This window comes from Zonotrichia albicollis, chromosome 10, assembly GCF_047830755.1.
Source record: "Zonotrichia albicollis isolate bZonAlb1 chromosome 10, bZonAlb1.hap1, whole genome shotgun sequence".
Taxonomy (NCBI): domain Eukaryota; kingdom Metazoa; phylum Chordata; class Aves; order Passeriformes; family Passerellidae; genus Zonotrichia; species Zonotrichia albicollis.
Genome location: NC_133828.1, coordinates 1,615,703 through 1,637,026, shown reverse-complemented (window position 1 = coordinate 1,637,026; position 21,324 = coordinate 1,615,703). Strand labels below are relative to the sequence as shown.

General features: G+C 40.1%; 1 protein-coding gene across 34 annotated transcripts in view; it reads right to left on the bottom strand.

The window, feature by feature from the left end:
* The window catches only part of NEB (nebulin), a 108,291-nt gene that overhangs the window by 81,016 nt on the left and 5,951 nt on the right, over window positions 1–21,324 (bottom strand). For all 34 annotated transcript variants that reach the window (XM_074547825.1, XM_074547791.1, XM_074547798.1 and 31 more), the window contains exons 5-40: window positions 20,734–20,946; window positions 20,262–20,369; window positions 20,018–20,122; window positions 19,596–19,700; window positions 19,393–19,497; window positions 18,673–18,777; window positions 17,546–17,650; window positions 17,261–17,368; window positions 16,135–16,251; window positions 15,399–15,500; window positions 15,209–15,316; window positions 15,008–15,112; window positions 14,528–14,626; window positions 14,193–14,297; window positions 13,532–13,639; window positions 12,513–12,824; window positions 11,820–12,026; window positions 11,050–11,154; window positions 10,819–10,926; window positions 10,354–10,665; window positions 9,776–9,982; window positions 9,389–9,493; window positions 8,696–8,803; window positions 8,179–8,490; window positions 7,780–7,986; window positions 7,141–7,245; window positions 6,214–6,321; window positions 4,796–5,107; window positions 4,396–4,599; window positions 3,832–3,936; window positions 3,387–3,494; window positions 2,650–2,961; window positions 2,129–2,332; window positions 1,713–1,817; window positions 1,513–1,620; window positions 278–589 (exon numbers count right to left, since the gene is read on the bottom strand). In XM_074547825.1, the coding sequence (XP_074403926.1) occupies window positions 278–589; window positions 1,513–1,620; window positions 1,713–1,817; window positions 2,129–2,332; window positions 2,650–2,961; window positions 3,387–3,494; window positions 3,832–3,936; window positions 4,396–4,599; window positions 4,796–5,107; window positions 6,214–6,321; window positions 7,141–7,245; window positions 7,780–7,986; window positions 8,179–8,490; window positions 8,696–8,803; window positions 9,389–9,493; window positions 9,776–9,982; window positions 10,354–10,665; window positions 10,819–10,926; window positions 11,050–11,154; window positions 11,820–12,026; window positions 12,513–12,824; window positions 13,532–13,639; window positions 14,193–14,297; window positions 14,528–14,626; window positions 15,008–15,112; window positions 15,209–15,316; window positions 15,399–15,500; window positions 16,135–16,251; window positions 17,261–17,368; window positions 17,546–17,650; window positions 18,673–18,777; window positions 19,393–19,497; window positions 19,596–19,700; window positions 20,018–20,122; window positions 20,262–20,369; window positions 20,734–20,946 (5,664 nt within the window). The remainder of the gene's footprint in view (window positions 1–277; window positions 590–1,512; window positions 1,621–1,712; window positions 1,818–2,128; window positions 2,333–2,649; window positions 2,962–3,386; window positions 3,495–3,831; window positions 3,937–4,395; window positions 4,600–4,795; window positions 5,108–6,213; window positions 6,322–7,140; window positions 7,246–7,779; window positions 7,987–8,178; window positions 8,491–8,695; window positions 8,804–9,388; window positions 9,494–9,775; window positions 9,983–10,353; window positions 10,666–10,818; window positions 10,927–11,049; window positions 11,155–11,819; window positions 12,027–12,512; window positions 12,825–13,531; window positions 13,640–14,192; window positions 14,298–14,527; window positions 14,627–15,007; window positions 15,113–15,208; window positions 15,317–15,398; window positions 15,501–16,134; window positions 16,252–17,260; window positions 17,369–17,545; window positions 17,651–18,672; window positions 18,778–19,392; window positions 19,498–19,595; window positions 19,701–20,017; window positions 20,123–20,261; window positions 20,370–20,733; window positions 20,947–21,324) is intronic.

Here is a 21,324-nt window from a genome sequence, read left to right as displayed (position 1 = left end):
CATCTCCTAGCATGGAAAGCTCCTCTTAAAGGAGCACATTCCACTGGGTCAACCCACCAGCCACCCATTCAGTGGCTGTACCCATCTCCTACCCATCATTGTGGCTCTTCATACCATTTTCATCTGCGCCCAAGACTTGCCAACTCATGGTTCTCCAGAAGATAAGGGTTTCAATCTGTTGCCCATCCCCTGCCACACAGACCCCTCCTTCAAAACTAGAACAGAACCCAGGACAGTCCACCCAAGGCTGTGACACAGCCTGTAAAGAACAACTCACATCACTCTGCAGGTCGTACACTGTCTTGGCATGGACAACGTCGTTCTGGTCCGGCAGGCACGTCCAGCGGTGCAGAGGGTGCCGGTAATCGGCATCACTGACCAGCTCCTGGCACTTCTTGGCCAACACCACTCCCAGCATGTCCACAGGGCTGCTGAACCTTGTCTTGGACTTCTCAAAGTCCTTCTTGTACTCCCTGTCACTCTGGATCTTGGCCACGTGCATCGACCACATCATCTTGGGGTCATCCTCAATGTTCCTGGCCCCAATGTGGTGGCCCAGCTGTTTGCGATACCCTTCCTTGTACTTGTACTGCAGGAAAAAACAGTATGCACTGACTATTATTTTAATTTTTTCCACATTCCTAGCAACCCCTGTGGCATCACCTCCAGCCAATTTATCAGCTGAAACCACAGAGAATTTAGAGTGTGAAAGTGTTCAGCTGATGACCTACAGTGTACAGCTAGAAAAGGATCCACACAATATCCTTCTGATAAAACCCACATTTTCCAAGATTCTCCCTGGCCTATATATTTAGAGCTACTGGTCAGTAAATTAGACAAAGAAAAGTCACTAAATCATTAAAGCTATACCAAAGACCTGAAGTTCAATACCCCCTACATGAAAATAATTTACCAATCTTCAGCACAATGGCCAAATCAACTCTTACTGAAACTACTGAGGGAATAAAATATAACTACATAGAGACTTCTGGGAAAATTAAATAAAGACAGCAAACACATACAGCAATGCAATTCTGTATTAATACCTAAGAATACAAAAAAACTGTCTTTTTTATGCAGCTTTAATTTTAAATGAAAACTTGGTTTGGGTTTTCTTTCATCATGCACAGCTCAGCTGTGTAGCTGCAGAGTCAGGCCATGCAGAGGGGCAGTACTGAGAGCAGCCCAAACACCTCAGAACTCCAGGTTGTTGCATGAGGAGATGCACTCACCAGCCCAGGAGGGACCCTGCTTTGAGCTATGGCCATCACCCAGCTCCCACAGCTACTCTTCCATATCACCTAGGCCTTCCCTTGCAACAGTGCACATCCATAACTTGCAGGGACAGCTACAGGTGGACAGTGCGAACAAAAACTTTGATGGACAACTGAAGGGCAGTGACAGCTAATGGATTTGTCGCCTCCATTTGGCTCAGTTACAAACCCTGAGTTCAGGTGCCAGCACGTGGCATCCGTGTGAAAGTGTGTGCCACAAGGGCTGCTGTGCACTCACATCACTGGCGATGTCCCGGGAAGCTTTGGCAGACTTGATGGGAATGGCATCTGCCCGCATGTCGTAGCCCTTCTTCTTCTCCTCCTCCATCGCCTGCTTGTACAGTTTCTGCAACAGACACCACCAGGCCCTCACACAATGCTGCTGCCCAGGCACAGCAGCACCCAGGGATGGACACTGCACTCCCAACAACCACCCACCTCGCTGAAGTTCACTTTGTTCTGCTGCGCCAGCAGGATCCCTGGGGTGTCCGGCATGATGTGGATGCTGGTTTTGTCCTTCTCCCAGGCTGAGATGTACGAGCGCTGGGAACGACACGAAACAAGAGCACACAGGGTTAGGGAAACAAACTCAACAAGAACATCAGCTCCACGAACTGAAGTGTCACTTTGCACTGACTCAGAAACTCGAGACCTTTCTCCAAACCTTTCTAAAGCTTCACCCTTTTCCACACTGTACCCCACTACTGCTCCAACCACAAAAAAAGAGTTTTATCTCAAACAAGAGGATGCAATATCCCCCCCTGAATAACCCAGGCTGTGGAAGGACATAGAACAACATCCTGGGAAAGGAAGGTGCTCGTTGCCTTCAGGATGCAAACACAAGGAAATCTCACTTGGTCCATGATTTTGGAGTTGTGCTTTGCCAGCACCATGGGCATGGAGTCAGGAAGGCTGGTGAATTTGATGGTGTCTGGGTGCTGACGATACTTCTTGTCACTCAGGATCTCGCTCGCCCTCTTGTTCTTCTCAACGTCCAGTGATCCAATTGGGGACCAGCCAATGCCCCTCAGCCACTGCAGGTCAGACTTGTACACGTTCTGGAAGGACAGGAGAGGAAAAAAACAGCTCAGCAGCCTCTTTACTCCAAGAAACCCCAACTCCTACCAATGGATGTTCTTCTGAATGGAGCACATTCCACTGGGTCAACCCACCAGCCACCCATTCAGTGTTTGGACCTATCTCCTAAGGCTCTCCCCTGGCCTCAGCGTTTGTCTTTCCCAACTGCTCGTTCTCCATAAGAAAAAACTTTACTCCATTGCCATTTCCCTGCCACACAGACCCCTCCTTCAAAACTAGAACAGAACCCAGGACAGTCCACCCAAGGCTGTGACACAGCCAGCAAAGAACAACTCACATCACTCTGCAGGTCGTACACTGTCTTGGCATGGACAACGTCGTTCTGGTCCGGCAGGCACGTCCAGCGGTGCAGAGGGTGCCGGTAATCGGCATCACTGACCAGCTCCTGGCATTTCTTGGCCAACACCACTCCCAGCATGTCCACGGGGCTGCTGAACCTTGTCTTGGACTTCTCAAAGTCCTTCTTGTACTCCCTGTCGCTCTGGATCTTGGCCACGTGCATTGACCACATCATCTTGGGGTCATCCTCGATGTTCCTGGCCCCAATGTGGTGGCCCAGCTGTTTTCTGTATGCAGTTTTGTATTTGTACTAATTGAACACAGAAACAACAATTAACACTTCTTTCCAAGCTGCCATTTCAGTTTCTCTCTTGTTAATACAGTAGTTAATAATTTTGAGTCTAATGTATTTTAACTCGCTTCTGGTTTTCCCCAAAGTTTTTTGCATCTGTTTTAACATCCAGGAGATATTATGGGATTCTCCATGGTTATATACTATCATCTTTATATTGCATTTCATTTTTATTATATTTAATTATATCTAATTTTTATTATTTTTTATTTTATTTCATTTAATTAGTTTTACACCATTAAGAATTATATAACCTTTTAGGCGGGCAGCAACACAACAGTGTCAAAATTTCACATATCTCCTCCTGTTAAATAGAAACTATTTTTCTCCAAGATTAAGTGCCCCCTCTGTGCCCCACTGTGATTGTCCCTCTGCAGACCCACCTCGCTGGCAATGTCTCGGGATGCCTTGGCTGCCTGGAGGGGGATGGCATCAGCAGGGAGGTCGTAGCCTTTCTTCTTCAGCTCTTCATATCCTACTTTGTAACGTTTCTGTTACAGAAAGATTCAAAGGAATTAATGCAGATTAAACTCACTAGAGAGTTTTTCAATGCTACAACTTTCCACCTCTGACTATTGAAAAGAAAGAATGGGTTTCCAAACACAGTTTACTTAATTAAATCAAACTCCATACCTTGTTATTAATGACAGGTATTTTGTACCCTTGGATATAAAGTACTTTAAAATTTAAATGCTTTCTGATTATTTCATTGAAGATCAAAATTTTCCTTTAGCTAATACATTAATCTGAATTATTCCCAGAGCTTTCTGTAGAGGTGAGTAATACAACCCTGTGATTCTCTATACCCAGTTTCAAATGCAAACTTACATCACTTGTGTTAATCAAGTTTGATTTAGCCAACAAAATTTCAGGCGTATCAGGCATGATGTGAACCTTAGTCTTGTCCTTGTTCCAAGCTTCTCTGTAAAGTATCTGAAAGAGACACAAGCAAAATACCTAGTCTGATCCAAGTTGCACCTGCACAGCAGTAATTACAGTTCACCTTTTCTCTAAATTAGCAAAGAAAAGATATACTAAGCAACAATTAGGGATGCAAACAAAATAAGACATTAAAATCAAATAATACAATGACTTCTTACTGAAATACAACCCTTTTTCTTCTTTACATCTATGTAACGCCATGGAAACAGCATTAAAACAATACATTTACATACTGTCTATTAAAGGTCTTATTTGCAGTTATACTGAGTAAATTATCAGTGTTTAAGATCTTAATCTTCTGAACAAGGCACAAAGAGCAGTGAGGCCCTGACTGTAAACACCTGCTATCTGGATATTTAAGTGCATGTTCTGAACCAGAGATCCGTTTAAAAATGTATATTAACGTATTCATTTATGGAATCCCACGTTCTGTCACTAGAAGCAACTTACATCACTCCTATTTTTGGCATTAGATTTTGCCAAAACAACATCCATGGCATCGGGGATACTTGTGAACTTAATCGTGTCTGGGTGCTGCCTGTACTTCTTGTCACTCAGTATTTCAGAAGCCTTCTTGTTCTTTTCAGCTTCCAGAGATCCCAAAGGACTCCATCCAATGCCTCTGAGCCACTGCAGATCTGACTTATACAGGTTCTGTTAAGGGTAAAAATCAAAACCATAGCAGATTATTCCACTGTTCATTGATTAAACCCTAGGAAAATTCTAACTGGCAGTTTAGCTCCAATCTGATCTATACTGATATCCAAAGCGAGTCATCAAAGATGCTTTCCAATCAGCAGTAATTATTTTACATGGAAATAAGTGAATTAAACCCCAAGGGTAAGCTTACATCACTCTGCAGCTCGTTGACCCTCCTTGCCTCGGTGACATCGACCTGGTCTGGCAGACAAGTCCAGCGGTGCAGAATGTGTTTGTAGTCCACATCACTGACCAGCTCCTGACACTTCTTGGCCAGAAGGAAGCCCAGCATATCCACAGGCATATTGAACTTGGTCTTCCACTTTTCAAAGTCTTTCTTGTACTCCCTCTCACTCTGCATTTTAGCGACTTGCATGGACCACAACATCTTGGGGTCGTCCTGCAGGCTGCGGAACCCGATGTGATGTCCCTGCTGCTTGCGGTACCCTTCTTTGTACTTGAACTGCAACGGCAAAGGTGGCACCACTCAAACCACAGGGACAAACATGTGAGTGACAAAACACCCAATGTATTCCCTCATCTTAATGTTCCTCATGAAATTACCCCTGGAAGTGTCCAAGGCCAGGTTGGGTGAGGCTTGGAGCAACCTGAGATAGCAGAGTGTGGCCCTGCCCATAGAAAGGGTGGAAATGAATAATCCTTAATGTCCCTTCCAACCCAAACAATTTTGTGATTCTACAAATACACAACTTATTATGTTATGGGCTCTCATGTAAAGTTTTAGCAGCCCCTTGACTAATGTGCATGACTTGGTGTCAGTGAATGCTCTCCCTGGGAAAGAAAGAGTCCTTGGAAAGGGAGAGAGCACGGCAATAGGAATGGTCTCCAGTGCCATCTGATTCAGAACTCCCTGATACTGACACACTGGAATATTTTGATGAATAATATTGTCAACAATGAAAAATTATGAAATACAAAGATACTTCAGCACAGGAAACATTTCCCAATGATTAATAAAATATCTTCTTTTATATATATTATATAAATATATAATATATATTTTTATATATAAATATATATAATTATATATATTATATATATAATTATATATAATATATAATACATAAATATATATTTATATATATTTATATATATATTATATATATATATTCTTCTATTATATATATAATTCTCTATACATAAAAATAAAACAAATGCAGGAGTTGTATTTTTACCAAGTTATGGTAACAGCAGTCCGTGTGTCACCACATCTGTTTCAGAGTTGTAATGAGGATTTCTCTGGATAGGCACTGGGCTCAGCTAACTGGACCAAATTTGCTGCTGCTCTGAAAATGAAGCAGCCCAAAGAGCAGAAAACTCCTCCCTTTTTATGACCAACCATGAATGGGCCAAACTTTGGACTTGTTAAAATGCCAGAGAAACCCTTGGTAAACTGGACAAAAACAGCTCAGGAAGGAGTTTTGTCAGTGACGTCGGTTTTGACTCCAAGCCACACCTTAGCAGAGAAGTGTATCTCAATTTACTGTGGCTCTGCAGGTTGTCACAACCAGGTCAGTGCACGTCACACTGAGTTACAATGCTGCTTACATCACTTGCAATGTCCCTTGAAGCTTTGGCAGCTTTCACTGACATGGCTTCAGGTGTGAGGTCATAGCCTTTCTTTATCATTTCCTCCCAGCCAAGCTTGTAGAGTTTCTAAAATTGAAAACAATATTAATTAAAACCAGTAATATGTATGTCACCTGCTATTTAGATACACTAATGATCCAAACTCTGGTCACCTCATTGGCTTCAATTATGAGAGAAGGGCTGCTAGAATAGAAATTGAGAAATGGGAAACTGATAAACAAGAAATGCTGGTCTTCCAAAGCTTAGGAGAGGGACTAAATAGTTTTTCACTATTCAGCAGGTTCCTACTGTACCTTATCTTGATTTGAAACATATCTGGAAATTTGAAACACATGCATCTGAGATAACTGAACACTTTTTGATTGCCTTGGCAAAATTTTAATAAGGTTTTCATGAAGTCATTTAACAGTAAAGTCAGTTTGTGCACAATTAATTTTAAGTACGGTATTTTAAGTAAGGCATTCTTAAGTCAAAGATTTGCCTCTGAGCAATGATGCAAAGCAAAACCTGAGTGTTTCCTACTGGCACAACTGTCACTTTCTCCTATCTGAAAGCTGAAAGAGAAGCTGGAATCACTGCATCTACTTCTTCCCATAGGTTAGGTTAAAAATATACACAATTAACTTGTAATTTTACAGTAAGGAATTTTTAACAAGACTGAATTCTATGCAAAGCATAGAGTATGGACTGCGTACTTACAGACTTCAAAAGCAGGACTTATATTTTCCACACATTATAATGCAATTTAGTCTGTTAGTTTGCTAGCCTGAAGCCGGTACTTATTTAACCCTGAAAATATTACCCACATAAAATTCTCGCCTGTGTTCTTAAATCTCCAGTAGACGTTCATTTAAAATGTTGATAAGATGTATCAAAATACTCCACCTGGCTGTAGTTTGTCTTGTTCTGTTTGGCCTGTAGAATATCTGGTGTGTCTGGCATCACATGGACCTGAGTTTTATCCTTCTCCCAGGCTTCGGTGTAAGCATGCTATGGACAGAAAGTCACATCAGATGTGTCAATATAAATGACAAAATATGGTTCTTCCAGGGTTTTCACCTTTCCATTTGGATATGGATGAGTAAACTGTGTTTATTTATATTACATACATATTACTTTATATGTATGTAATACATATTACACATATTATACATATTTATATTATGCATATTACTTTATGAATAAAGTGCTGACTCAGATTTATTTTACGAATTAATGATCTAATTCAAAATCAGCTGAATTATTGTCCAGTCTTGCTTCTAATGAAAACAAACTATCAAGATTTTCAGGACCAGTCATTTCTATGTAAGAATGGGATGAACAGAGGTTGGAGAAAAATGAGAAAAGATTTCTTTCTTTAAGCAAAGCTGTTTCATTGAGAAAAAAGATGAAAAAAGAGGAGCCTGTGATAGTTATTTTTCCCAGGGGAACACTGCCACTTAAAGGTGTGACAGAGATTTACAGACTGGTTATCGGAATGGATGAGATGTGAATGCCTGCCTGGCTTTTCCCCTAAACACTCACTTTGTTCATGATATTTGCATTCTGCTTGGCAAGGACCAGGTCCATGGCATCGTTCTGCTTGGTGAAGCGGAACATGCTGGGGTGCTGGCGGTACTTCCGATCGCTCGCGATCTCCGTGGCTTTCTTCGACTTCTCCACATCCAGAGAACCAATGGGACTCCAACCAATCCCCCTGAACCACTCCTTGTAATCCTGCTTGTACTCATTCTGCCAAACAGGACACAAAAGCAAAGTTGACAATGTACAAACAGCTCATACAGAATAAACCAGCTCTTTCCGAAACACTGCTGTGACAGAAAAACAAAACCCACAAAAAGAAGATAGCTCATACAAAATAATCCTGTCCTTTCCAAACTGCAGCCACGATGTGAAAACAAAAGTCACAAGTAGAAAACTTACATCGCTTTGGATCTGATTCATGTTTCTGTAGAGCTCCAGGCTCATTGCATCTGGCAGGAGCATGTACTGGTGGATCAGGCGTTTGTAGTTGGTGTTGGTGACGCGGTCCTGGGCCTCCTTGGCTGCCACCACGCTGAGGGCATCAGAAGGTGTCTGGTAATGGGTCTTGCTCGCCTCATAGGCCTTCTTGTACTCCCTGTCCGACTGCATCTTGGCCACTTGCATGCAATGCACCAGTTTGGGATCATCCTGGAGGCTGCGGAAGCCAACGAGTTTCCCTTTGTCTTTTTCATACCCTATTTTGTATTTATACTGGAAGAGAAGAGAAACAGAGAATTTGATGCATTTAGATTTGAAAATTAAGGAAAAAATTCTTCCTTATGAGGGTGGGGAGGCCCTGGCACAGGTGCCCAGAGAAGATGTGGCTGCCCCTGGATCCCTGGCAGTGCCCAGGCCAGCTGCAGCACCCTGGGATAGTGGAAGATGTCCCTGCCCATTTTTTCTCCCAAGAACTTACATCACTGGCAATATCCCTGGAAGCTTTGGCAGCTTTGACAGGAATAGCATCAGCCCTGAGATCATATCCTTTCTTCCTGGTTTCTTCAAATGAAGATCTGTACATTTTCTGCAAAAGGGAAAAAGAGGCATCTTTTTAAAAAGCAAAAATTTACGTGTTTTCCACATGCACAAGTATTGGTGAAAAGTTACATCTATGAGGATGTCATCTTAAAAAATAAAAAAATATAAAAATGTCTATTTCTGCCCACATTGCAGATGTGCATGATTACAAGCAATGCTTTATTTAGCATATGCAGATTTAACAAGTGTTTACCAAAACCAGTCCATAATGTCATCAAAAAAAAACCTCCATGTGCTACCTACCTTTTGAACCCTGTATAAAACTTTGTGCATGGGGAAATAAAATAATCAATAATAAAATAATAAATACAGTAACAAAAGTCTACTCTGTTTTGTTAGCAACTGTTAATTTTTAATGGTCTGCATGAACACCTCACAACCTGACTATAAACATGGCTTTTTCTTGGCAATTCTGGGTATCTAACTTTGGGAAAGGAAGCAGGGAAAAGGAAAATTAATAGGTTTTGTAAAATTACTACAGGTTAGCAAGGTGAGATTTTGCATGCTCTCATCTCACTTATTCCTAATAAAAAAATAAGAGCAAGGACACGGACCTACAAACAATACTCACTTCACTTAAATTGAATGCATTTGCTTTTGCTAAAACAATCTGTGGAATATCTGGGGTGATGTGAATTTTCTTTTTGTCTTCTTCCCAGGCTTGTTTGTACTTGTGCTGGAAGGATAAAAATAAATTACACACCTCAACATCCGTTGTTATTTTTAAATAAAACAATTTAAAATACTATTTTCCACTTGAAATCCAAACTGCCTTGACAATGATGTGCTACTACCACCAGAGCAACATTCATCTTTTTATTTTAGCACTTAAAACACATTAATTAGCTACAAAATAAAATCATGCTTTCTAAAGTTCTGCATACAATAGGGTTGACTGTTAAATCAGATGTGGATCGTTGCCCACTTCTGAAATGAATTCTGATGAGCACTTTCTTACCTCATCCATGATTTTGGCATTATTTAAAGCCAAGACCATGTTCATGGAATCCATAGGAACAGAGTACTTCAACTTGTCTGGATGCTGGCGATATTTCTTCTCACTCACAATTTCCATGGCTTTTTTGTTCTTCTCAGCTTCCAGGGAGCCCAGTGGGAGCCACCCAACACCCTTCATAGTTTCATCATACTCTGCTTTGTATTGATTCTGCAGGCAGAAAGTAGATAAAAAAACAATATGAAGCATTAAATAATTCAGAAATTTGGAAGTAGAAGATAAAATGTATTAAGGAAAAGTGAAGCTTTTCCTGTCTTGGTCTGCACATAACTATTGCTCCTGAAGAGCCTGATGGAGTAAATATTCCTAAAATTGCTTATTTCTAAGCTCAAATTCATTAATGAAATATTTCAGAGTCTAGGAAAAAAATAGAACGGTCAAAAAACTTGTATAATTTACTGCATTTTTGTAGACATATGGCCTAATTCTACTAACAAAATAATACTATTTATCTTACAGTGTTTTTTCATAAACTAAGCATCTTTCTACACAATGCAGAGGCTGAAGAACGTCTTACTTACATCACTTTGTAACTGCATCATGTTTTTGGCCAGTTCAATGCTCATAGCATCCGGCAGGACGTTGTAGGTGTGGATTAAGTTCTTGTAGTTTGCATTTGTAGCCACTTCCTGGGCTTTCTTGGCTGCCACCACGCTGACCATGTCAACTGGAGTGTGGAAGTTGGTCTTGGCCTTCTCATAACCCTTTTTGTACTCCCTGTCAGATTGCATCTTGGCCACCTGCATGAAGTGCACCAGCTTGGGGTCGTCCTCCAGGCTGCGGAAGCCGATGTGCTTCCCTTTGGCCTTCTCGTAGGCCAGTTTGTATTTATACTGAGAGAGGAAAGAGAAAGAACAGTAAAAAACTCAACTTAAAAATGCAGTATCAAGTTCTGCTTTATCACTGAAAAAACAGACCGCAAGATCTCAGGTTTAGTAATTTACTTTAAATAAAGTCACGGAATGGTATCACACGACCAGACTCACATCACTGGCGATGTCCCTGGAGCTCTTGGCTGCTTTTATTGGAATTGCATCTGGCTGCAAGTCGTAACCCTTCTTCTTGTCCTCCTCCCATCCAGCTTTGTAAAGTTTCTAAGTTCAGATGTGAAAGAGAACAGGGGTCATGAAGGCAGAACTCTGAAGCTAAACAATTTCAAACAGGGCATTAAAATGGCAGCGAGGCACTGGAGGCCCACGGTGAGCACAGCAACTCACATCACTCATGGTCATCTGGTTCACTCTGCACTGCAGGATTTCTGGGGTGTCTGGCATCACGTGAATGCTGGTCTTCTCTTTGTTCCACTTATCTGTGTACAGCCTCTGCAATTACAAAGGAATTGTTAGCACTGAAAAGGAACTGAACTCATAAAATAAGAGTTTGCTTTTGTTCTGCTCGTTTGTAATAAATAATATTTCCTAGAAATATTATCAGCACCAGAAACAGTCTTCACAGAGCTGCTGAGGAGAAACATTATCTTCCTCCTTTCTTTAGTATTGTAAGAAATTTGCAAAGTGTGTTTTGATAATTAACAAATATTGAAACCGGAAATTTCTTCTTTCCTGCATTAATGAGAAGCAGAATTTATTTTCACAGACATTCTTTCCATGGAAAACAAGGAATAAGGATCAGTGGTGTCCTGGATAACTAGAGACAAGTGTAAAGAATTCCACTTTCCAGGAAACTTGTACAAAACTGACAGAATTCCAGGTTTTCTGCACTTCACTTATTGTGAATACGTCCTACAGAAAAAGGATTATCAAAGCACTATAAATCTGAAGAATTCTTTAATCTTTAGAAACAGAAAATGAAACTCCCTTAATTATGGGCATTCAGAGGCTCACCACAACCTCTCAGTGCCCAGTCTTAACCAAGGAACTACCACACCCACTGGAAATTTTAATAAAAACTCCAGTGGGAATGCACCTTGCCCCACAACTTTGCAAGACAAAGACCCAAATTTTGGGTCAATCCAACCACTTCCCACCTTGTTCATGGTCTTGGCATTTTGCTTTGCCAGCACTTGTTCCATGGCATCCATGGGGATGGAGAACTTGAGCTGGTTGGGATGCTGGCGGTATTTCTTCTCACTGAGAATCTCCGTGGCTTTCTTGGCCTTTTCTACATCCAGTGACTGAATTGGGACCCAGCCAACTCCTCTCAGCCAGTTAGTGAAGTCAGATTTGTACAGATTCTTTTCAAAAATAAACAAGAAAAACACAGTGAGGCAAGAAAAATTAGTGTCTCTACACATAAAACAAATAAAGCCTTAAAGCTTCCCCCGGACATTCATTTTTTGAGGGGCAATTTAGATTTAATAAAAATTTAAGTATGATAGAGTCAGTGTTTAAGAGAAATAAAATCACAGTAATTAAAATCTTACTACAAAAATACAACAATTAGTAAAACATGCTCATTTACTGGGAATATGCCAAATATGAAGAGATATAAAAGAAGTTGTCACTTGCTAGGTAAGTTTCCTAGAACTTAATAGCTGCACATAATTCGGATTATGTTTGGAAAATAAATGGCTCCAGACCAGTCACTTCCATCCCAACCTACTGTTAATCCAATATAATATATATTGGATTATACAAATTAATTGTTTAGCCTTAAAACATTAATGATGTCACACGGTCATGACAAGAATTAAAAATGGAGCTGGTTCTTGGTGACATACATCACTCTGAAGCTGCATCACATTTTTGGAGAGCTCCAGGTTCACAGCATCAGGCAGGAGGGTGTAATGGTGAATTGGCTGCTTGTAGCCAGTGTTTGTCACCACTTCCTGGGCTTTCTTGGCAGCTGTCACACTGAACATGTCCAGAGGAGCGTGGTATTTGGTCTTGGTGACTTCATAATCCTTCTTGTATTCCCGGTCCGACTGGATTTTGGCCACGTTCATGTAGTGCACAAGTTTGGGATCGTCCTGCAGGCTCCGGTACCCGACCTGTTTGCCTTTGTCTTTCTCATAGGATTCCTTGTACTTGTACTAGAGACAAAGGAAAAACAGCTTTACCCACTGGGGAAAGGGAAAACACACTCTGGGTGGGTTTACAACAAGAGTTTCAAAGTGCTAATGCTGCAGTTTGTTCTGGAACCTCATAAAGGGTTTTTACAACAGCACAGGATTATTTTTTTAGATCAAAAACAAAGGGGATTATTGCATTTTTTTTGTCTTGACACCTGGTACAAATCTCAACCCACAACTGCAGCAACAAGCCCTCCCTCACCACTGTCATGGATGTAGGCTTGCAACTCCCAGGGACATTCAGCTTTTAATTAAGATTGTGATAATAATAAATAAATATAAACTACTGAACTAAAATAAATAAATAAATATATATATAATAAATATCTAAATATAAATAATAAATAAATATAAATTACTGAACTAAAATAAATAAATATAAATATATATAATAAATATATAAATATAAATATAAATATAAATATAAATATAAATATAAATATAAATATAAATATAAATAATAAATAAATATAAATTACTGAACTAAAAATAAATTACTGAACTATCACCAAACAATCCAATATCCCAATATTCAACTGGAGATGTTCAAGAGAGGAATGAAGAGTCACTTGCTAAAGCAGGAGGACAGGTCTCCAGCACAGGTAAATAATAATAAATAATGAAATGCAGGAGGGGTATGTGCTTCACTGGATGTAAATCCTACTTACATCACTTGCAATATTCCGAGAAGCTTTAGCAGCAATAATTGGAATGGCATCTGGTTTCAGATCATAGCCTTTGGCAAGGGTTTTCTTCCAGTCTGCTTTGTAGTTAGCCTTGGAGGGAGAAAAGGGGAGAGGTTGCAGTGTCAGGAAAAGCAGCTCTAAGAAAGAGTTTAAACCCATCTTCCTATTACAGGAGATTTTATTACAGGAATTAAATTATCCAGTTTTGTCCATGTAATCTCATGGAAAAACGTTAACCTGTACACAAACTACAGTTCTATTACAATAAATAAATCTACTACAAAGATAATCGTGAATGCCACAAGATTTTTTACACTTTTTATCTAGAACAACTCTATCAGTGGCATTTTTGGCCTTTCTTATGCAAAACCCTTTTTCATTTGACTGAACCTTTAGAAATTTTTTCCTGTTAGCTTCAAACTCAGCCTTTGTGCTCTAAAGGAACTGGAGAAAACAGCCTGGCTGGATTTTTTTATCAGTCTGGCCAGACTATTAAAATTCTAAGGCTGTTAAGGGAGATGTCCATTTTTATCTCATTCCTGGAAAGCTGATAATGCCACCAAAAAAATTAACATCACAAAGGCAATAAAAGTGATAATATCAGTGGAGAGCTCCATGGTGTTGCAATTCAAAATATACTCACATCACTGATGTTGTAGGCATTGACTCTAGCCTGGATGAACTGGGGCACATCAGGAGGGAGGTGGTACTTGTGAATAATTTCTTCCCCTTTGGATTTATACAAAATCTGCAAAGAAAAATAAAGGAAGATATTTAGCAGCCTAATTTATACACTCTGAATTAAAAAACTATTTCAAAAAATCTGTTTTCCAGGTGATGTTCTGCTGGAATAAAAATGTGAATACACACAGCCACCTACACAATTATTTCAGGAGTGCTCTTAAAGCTGGAGGATGAAGTGAAGGTGGGCACAGGGCAGAAATTGGGAATGTCAGAGTGTTTCCAAGGTTTACTTACATCACTCAGCTGTTTGCTGTTGATCTCTGCTTGTTTCTGCACTGGAGAGTCAGTCACTGAAGTGAATTTGGTTTGATCAGGATGCTTTTTGTAGGTGTACTGAAAGAAGATTAAAAAATGTTTGTAAAAAACGCATATAAAGTATTTTCCAAGTATTGATAAAAAAATAAAATTATTAATAAATTAAGTACTTTTGAAGTATTAATTTGAAAAAAATATTGATTGAAGTAGGTGAATGCTTGAGGTTCGTTCTTCATTTTGGTACTACTGCTTTCATTTTATGGGTTTACTTGTTATAAAAAGGATTGTGCTATATCTGCTTTGATCACTAGATGTCACAAAAGGCCCTAAAATAGAGATGAAAATGTTTGGGTTTTTTTAAGTCACACATGGCAATGAGGCCAAACTCAGAATCATTGATGCTACCCGGGATCACTCAGTTAATTTTTCTGTGGTGAACAACTGCTGCCCTGTACTCACATCTTTACATTGCTCCAACTTCTTGATTGCTTCATACTCTTGAGTTATGGTCTGAGGGAAGTAGCACTTTGTCTTTTCCTCCTCATAATCTGCTTTGTAATTTTTCTAGGAAAAAGAGCAACACTCAGTAAGGAACCACAACTGAGCTTTGTCTGAACTTTGCCAGAGTGATGGGGAAAACACAACGATTGCCACACTTACATCACTTTTCATAGCTTCAACCTTCATGCAGTGGATTTGATGTGGGTCCTCAAAGCTGCCCAAGTAGTGCCCCAAAATATTCTTCTGATATGCATCTTTATATTTAACCTGCCAAAATAACCATGAGTTGAGAGGCAAAAGGAACCAAGAGGGTCAGTACTGAAGGATAAGCTCCAAATGAAATACCTACATCACTAAAGTTCTTCAGTGCAGCATCAGTCTGGAATTTGGGTGTCTCACAGTAATTCATCTTGTTTCCTCTGGACTGTTCATAGGCTTCTTTGTATAATTTCTGCAAATCAAATAATACCAGATCACACAGGAGATTTCCCTGCAAGTCACCCCCACCATGTTAAAAATGACAAGAGTAAAACAGAGAAACGGTTCCAAAGAAAAGCTTTCTCACAGGACTGAGAAACAGATGGCACTGTTTTCCCAATGGTTTTTAAAAATAACTTTTTTAGGTTTGTAAGGGAAGACAGAAAGGTCTGGTTAATGGTTTTTGGTCTTCTGACACGGAGAATATTCAATCTCTTCTCGTACAAATAAAAGAGTAATTGAGAAGACCATTACAGTGAATAACCAAAATATAATATAAAAATATTATATAAAAGCACCACATATATTACCATTATTAGCTGAAATTCCTTACACAGTAAGGAAAGAACTGTCCTGTTGTGATTCATTATCCACAAGGATCTAAACGAACTATCCACTAATTAGCCATCCATGTGCCACTGCTGTTGCTACACCCATCTGTGGAGAATTCATTCTTTACCTGAGTTGTTCTGGCTGGTGCTATCTCATTACAAATATGGGTCCACAAAACTAAAAATACTCCAAAGGAGAAGCTTTGTGAAGAAATGATGAATGTGGTTTCTGGTACATGACTGAAAATGATGTAGCTGCACATTGATAATACTCACATCACTCAGAATATTTGCTGCAGTTTTTAATTGCTTCAGCAATGGGTTCTCTGTAGCAGGGAGCACATTATAATCTGCAACAGCTTTCTTCTTTTCATAGTCTGCTCTGTATTTGAACTTGAAAGAATAAAAATAAAAAAAGAGGTTTTAAAAATCAACATTGAAATCCAAATGCTCACCAACCTGTGTGATAGCCCAGAGCAGCTGTGGCTGCCCCATCCCTGGAACTGTCCCAGGCCAGGCTGGACAGGACTTGGAGCACCTGGGACAGCGGGAGGTGGCCCTGGCCATGCCAGGGGTGGCACTGGGTGGCCTTTAAGGTCCCTTCCCACCCAAACCATCCTGTGACATGAATCTATTCTGCAATATAATCTTCAACTTTCCGTGAAAAATGCCCCTGTTATTTCACTTATGGTGGCCAAGGACCATGAGAGGTCTTGCCAAAACAATGTCAGCACAAACTTGGGTTGTCCGGTTTTCGGCTGTTTGGATGGCCTGGAAAGGCCCGGGGTGGCCTTGGGGCAGCCCAGGACGAGAAGAGGCTTCAGTTCTTTTCTCGGTCTCGGTGTTTATTAATTGTTTATCTAAAAGATTTTCTCTCGGCCCGACAGAGCTCTGCTCAGCAGCCAGCCATGAGCACACTCCCTGCCCTCCGGGCGGTCACCTATCTTTATACCCAAAGTTACGTGTACAATATTTATCATTTTTCCCCAATACCTTTCACCCTTATTGCCCGGTGCACTTTTAGTAATGACCAATCCCAAAGTGCCACCATCACCACAGAAGATGGAGGAGAAGAAGAAGAAGAAGAAAGACAAGACACGCCCCAATTCCTCCATCTTACTTCTCTAAACCCCCCTGTACAGAAATCCTAAACCCTGTGTTTCACTCTCTAATTAACCAATCCCTTCACCATTCACCCCGGTGAAACCCTCCTATCCTCATACAGGTGTCGTCTCCTGTGTAGGGTCAAAGTGCAGCCACCAGACACTTCTGGAACATTCCAGGACTCCCGAGCCCCCCAAGGGTGGTCTCGGTGACACCTCAGTGCTGAGGGGCTGAGATCCCACATTGGGTGAGTTCAGAACTGTTCCCAGGCTGAGCAGGTGGCGCTCAGCTCCCTCACCTTGCTGACGTTTTCTGAAGCTCGTTTGTTGGCTTCGTACTCTGGAGTCTCAGTCTGCATGAAGTAGATTTGGTCTTTCATGTTTTCAAAGTCTTCCTGGTATTTCCTCTGATAGGAACAGAGACAGACAGAAAACAACACATTCATTACATTTCATTGTAAATTAGACACCTACAACAGGGATTATTTAGGAAATAAGCAAGGCCACAAATGGAGCCTCAGTATTTTCCAAATGAACATAAACAGGGACAAAGCTGTTGAAGATTTTCTGCAGGATTCACTCACCATACTGAGATTTTCTGCATTCATTTTTGCAACTGCCACGTCATAGCACGGAGTTTGACTCCACTTGCCTTTGATTTTGTTTTTATAGTCCTCATGGTAAATAACCTATAAGGAAACAAAACAATAAAATTGAATTTCCAAGACACAGTTCCATTTTCACCTGACAGATTCATTTTCCAAAGCTGTCTTTTTAAAGCTGCTTCATATTTGATGCCTGCCTTATAACTGTTTTAGCAGGTATGGTAAAAAACACCTTAAATATGATTTGGCCAAATCATTCCAGTGTTATTTCCCTTAGTACCTTCCCTGACCTAAAAAGGATAAATAAATCATCTCTACCAAATTCCTTTAGTTCTGTTTTCTCCCTGGTCACATAATATCAGGATATTGCCCATTAAGTCAGAATTTACGGGGATTGCTGCTGGAACTGGTTATAAGCAAACCCTTTTAATTACCTGATATTTGTGATTTCCATTATTTATCCAAGCTCATAGAAATCAAGTATTAAAAGTTTAAAGAGTTTTTCTAACAACAAAATACCTGCTTGAGTTTTACTCAGTGCTCCAGGGGCATTTTCAGCCACAAGTGCATTATTTTCCATAAAATATAAAACTCCTCCAATGCTTTTTTAACATTGCTGAAGAACATATATGCCAAAAAGAACCTTTAAAAAAATCTATATTTTATCATTTTGGAGATACCTACTAAGCTTATTATTCTATTAATTTCAAAGAATTATGGTACTGACCTTTTTTTTTTGCATGTTATAAAATTTTCTTGGTGACAATTTAGCTTTTAAGCTATGGAAATATAAGATTAAAGAAATTTTCTCAGAATGAATTATTTTACCTTACAAGCAGGTTCAAAGTGGTTTCTCCACCATGAGTGAATACTGCAATTCTCTAATCTTAAAATGTAGATAATTTTCAATACACAGCAAAATAAATTTTTAAAAAATAATTAAATTCTGAATGGAATTAAAACCTGACATCTGCATTACAAGATTATGCAACTTGGTCACAGTTTCTCCTGCAAAAATTGGTTTTTCTCTGTGTTTTTCCTCTTCCTAAGGTCCCTTTTTGGCTCTCTCCCTGCAGGAGTGGGGTTTGGGCAGAGGTTCCACTCACATCACTCAGCTGCCGTGACACCTTCTTGGCTTGTTCCACATCAGGGGGGTCTGGCAGAGAGGTGAATTTTGCTTTCCTTTCATCGTGCCCCTTTTTGTAGACAATCTGAAAGGATGGAAGAAATAAACATTTATTTGAGGATCACAGCATTGAACTGTGCTACCACCACATTAATGAAAGTTCTGCCCACAGCCCCTGCAGCAGGAATTCTTTAATCTGTGTGTTACCAGGGAACTTCTGAACCTCTGCAAAATTCTCTGAAATCTTCATGTCAGAGCTGCAATCCCCTGCTGAGTTCTGTGTATCTAAATATCAACAAATCCCACCAATCTCTGACTTTTATTATCACTGTTTTAGAGGCACATTTGCACACCCACAAGAGTGAACTGGACTTGGAGACAACCCTGAGAGTTTCTGCATTTGGGGAGTTACACAAAATCTTCTTGCTGATTTAATAAATCAATTATTTTATTCATTCCTAACCCAGCATCAAACTGCCAATGGATTTCAATATTCTCTAATTTGTATTCTAGTATCAAGTACATATTTTACATATTTTTCTAAGAAGTATCACTACTATCAGAGCTCACTTAACACACTTTTATTTTCTGTTCCACTGTGAAGCTTTTATATCTAATCCAAGTCCATGGCAAGTCCCAGGCTACACCATAACCCAGCAGCCTTTGGTACCCACATGCAAATCCCTGCTTTGATACTCACATCACTCAGAGTCTTCTGAGCCTGTGCCACCCTTCTGAGCTCTGGACTGTCATTGTAGGGATAAAACAACGTTTTGTCTGCATCCCAGTCTTCAGTATAGAGTTTCTACAAGAAAAATGCCAGAATGCTCATTATTAATTAATTTCTGGCTTTGAAAGCTCATTTTGCTTCAGCTGCTTAGAGCTGTGGTTAGCTTTTCTTACCTTGCTGAACATTGCTGTGTTTTTTATTGCGTTCACAAGCTCTGGAGCATCAGGGGGAAGCAGGTACTTGTCCTTATTCTCCTCCCAGTTCTGTTTATATAATACCTGGAAGGAAAGATCAGCAAGTTGGTCACTCTATCATTAAAAAAAAATATTTACTTCTGAATATTTATTACTGGATAAACTGCCTGCTTTAAAGTTTGGGGTTTTTTTCGAAATCAAAGTCTCAGAGCACTAACATCTGAAGAGAGCAACTGGAAATATTTAACATTATATTTATATTTGCCTTACCAGCTTCTCTGCTATCCCTCCTGTGCTTCTTAACTGTTGCATAAGTGTTGTTTTGTCACCCTGAGCTCAAAACTTTGTTCTTGTCAGCAACCTCAGGATCCAGCAGTGTAGGAAAGTCAGCAGTCACTCACCTTGCTCACTTGCTGTGACACTTTCTTTGCATGCTCTATATCCATGGCCTTTTCATCCACGTGGCAAATGGTTCTGGCAACTCCCCCAGCCATGCGGTATTTAACCTGGAGCACCACAAAACTCACTGATTCCACAGCAAAACTGACTCTGATTTTTCTTTAAAAAACCCAGAATTATTACATTTTCACCCTTCATATAAACACCCAGAACCTGGATGAACCTAGAAATGCAGTTGTGACCCACCTCACTGAGCTGGTCCTGCACTTTCTTGATCCTCCGGATTTCTGGGGTATCGACTGTGGAAGCATATGGCTTTCCTTTTTCTTTTCTGAATTTTTCCTTGTACTTGTTCTGGAAGAAAATAATGATAAAAAACAATTAAGACATATCCCTAAGCTCTGGCAGAACTGTATTAGCAATTACTGCCATATTTATCTGGTTAGGACAGGAATTTGGACAGATTATTGAATAATATAAAGTAAAGTTATTCAACTACATTTGCACTTTGGCTTATTTTAGCCAACTGAGTTTATTCCATCAGACACAACAAGAAAAAAATCCATCTCTAACTTGGATCACATCTAATTTATTACATTCTCCCCATGAGCTTAGTATTGATAAACCCAGATATTTGCAATACAACTATCAAACAACCCCTGTAAAACATTTTTAAAGCTGGTGTTCCTCAAGAAATAAGAGACATGGGACAACCTACCTCACTGAATAAGTCCTTCATTTTATTGCTGTGTTCCAGGTAAGGTGTCAGAAACTTGGATGGGTCCACTTTTGTGCGGATTGTTTTCTTCCTGATGGGAGGAGCTGCATCCTCCACGGAGGGCTGGGTGTGCTCAGCGGTGTACGTGGTGGTTGTGGTGGTCTCAGGGACTGAGTACTCTGTGCTGATGGTCTCAGTGATCTCTGTGACCACCTGCAGATCCAAAAAATTCAATAATCACTTGTTTTATAGCTGTAAAAGTTTGTTATCTTAAGTGTTTTTCACTGCCCTGAGCTGGGTGTGCTCTGCTGTGTAGGTGGTGGTTGTGGTGGCCTCAAGGCCTGAGTGTCATCTGTGCTGATGGTCTCAGTGACCACCTGGAGATTAAAAAATTTAATAACTCTTGTTTTAAATCGGTAAAAGTTCATTAGGATAAGAGTTTTCAGTGCCCTGAGCTGGGTGTGCTCAGATGAGTATGTGGTCTCAAGGCCTGAGTAGTCTGTGCTGATGGTCTCAGTGACCACCTGGAGATTTAAAAAATTTAATAACACTTGTTTTATGGCTGCAAAAATTCACTAGGATGAGTGTTTT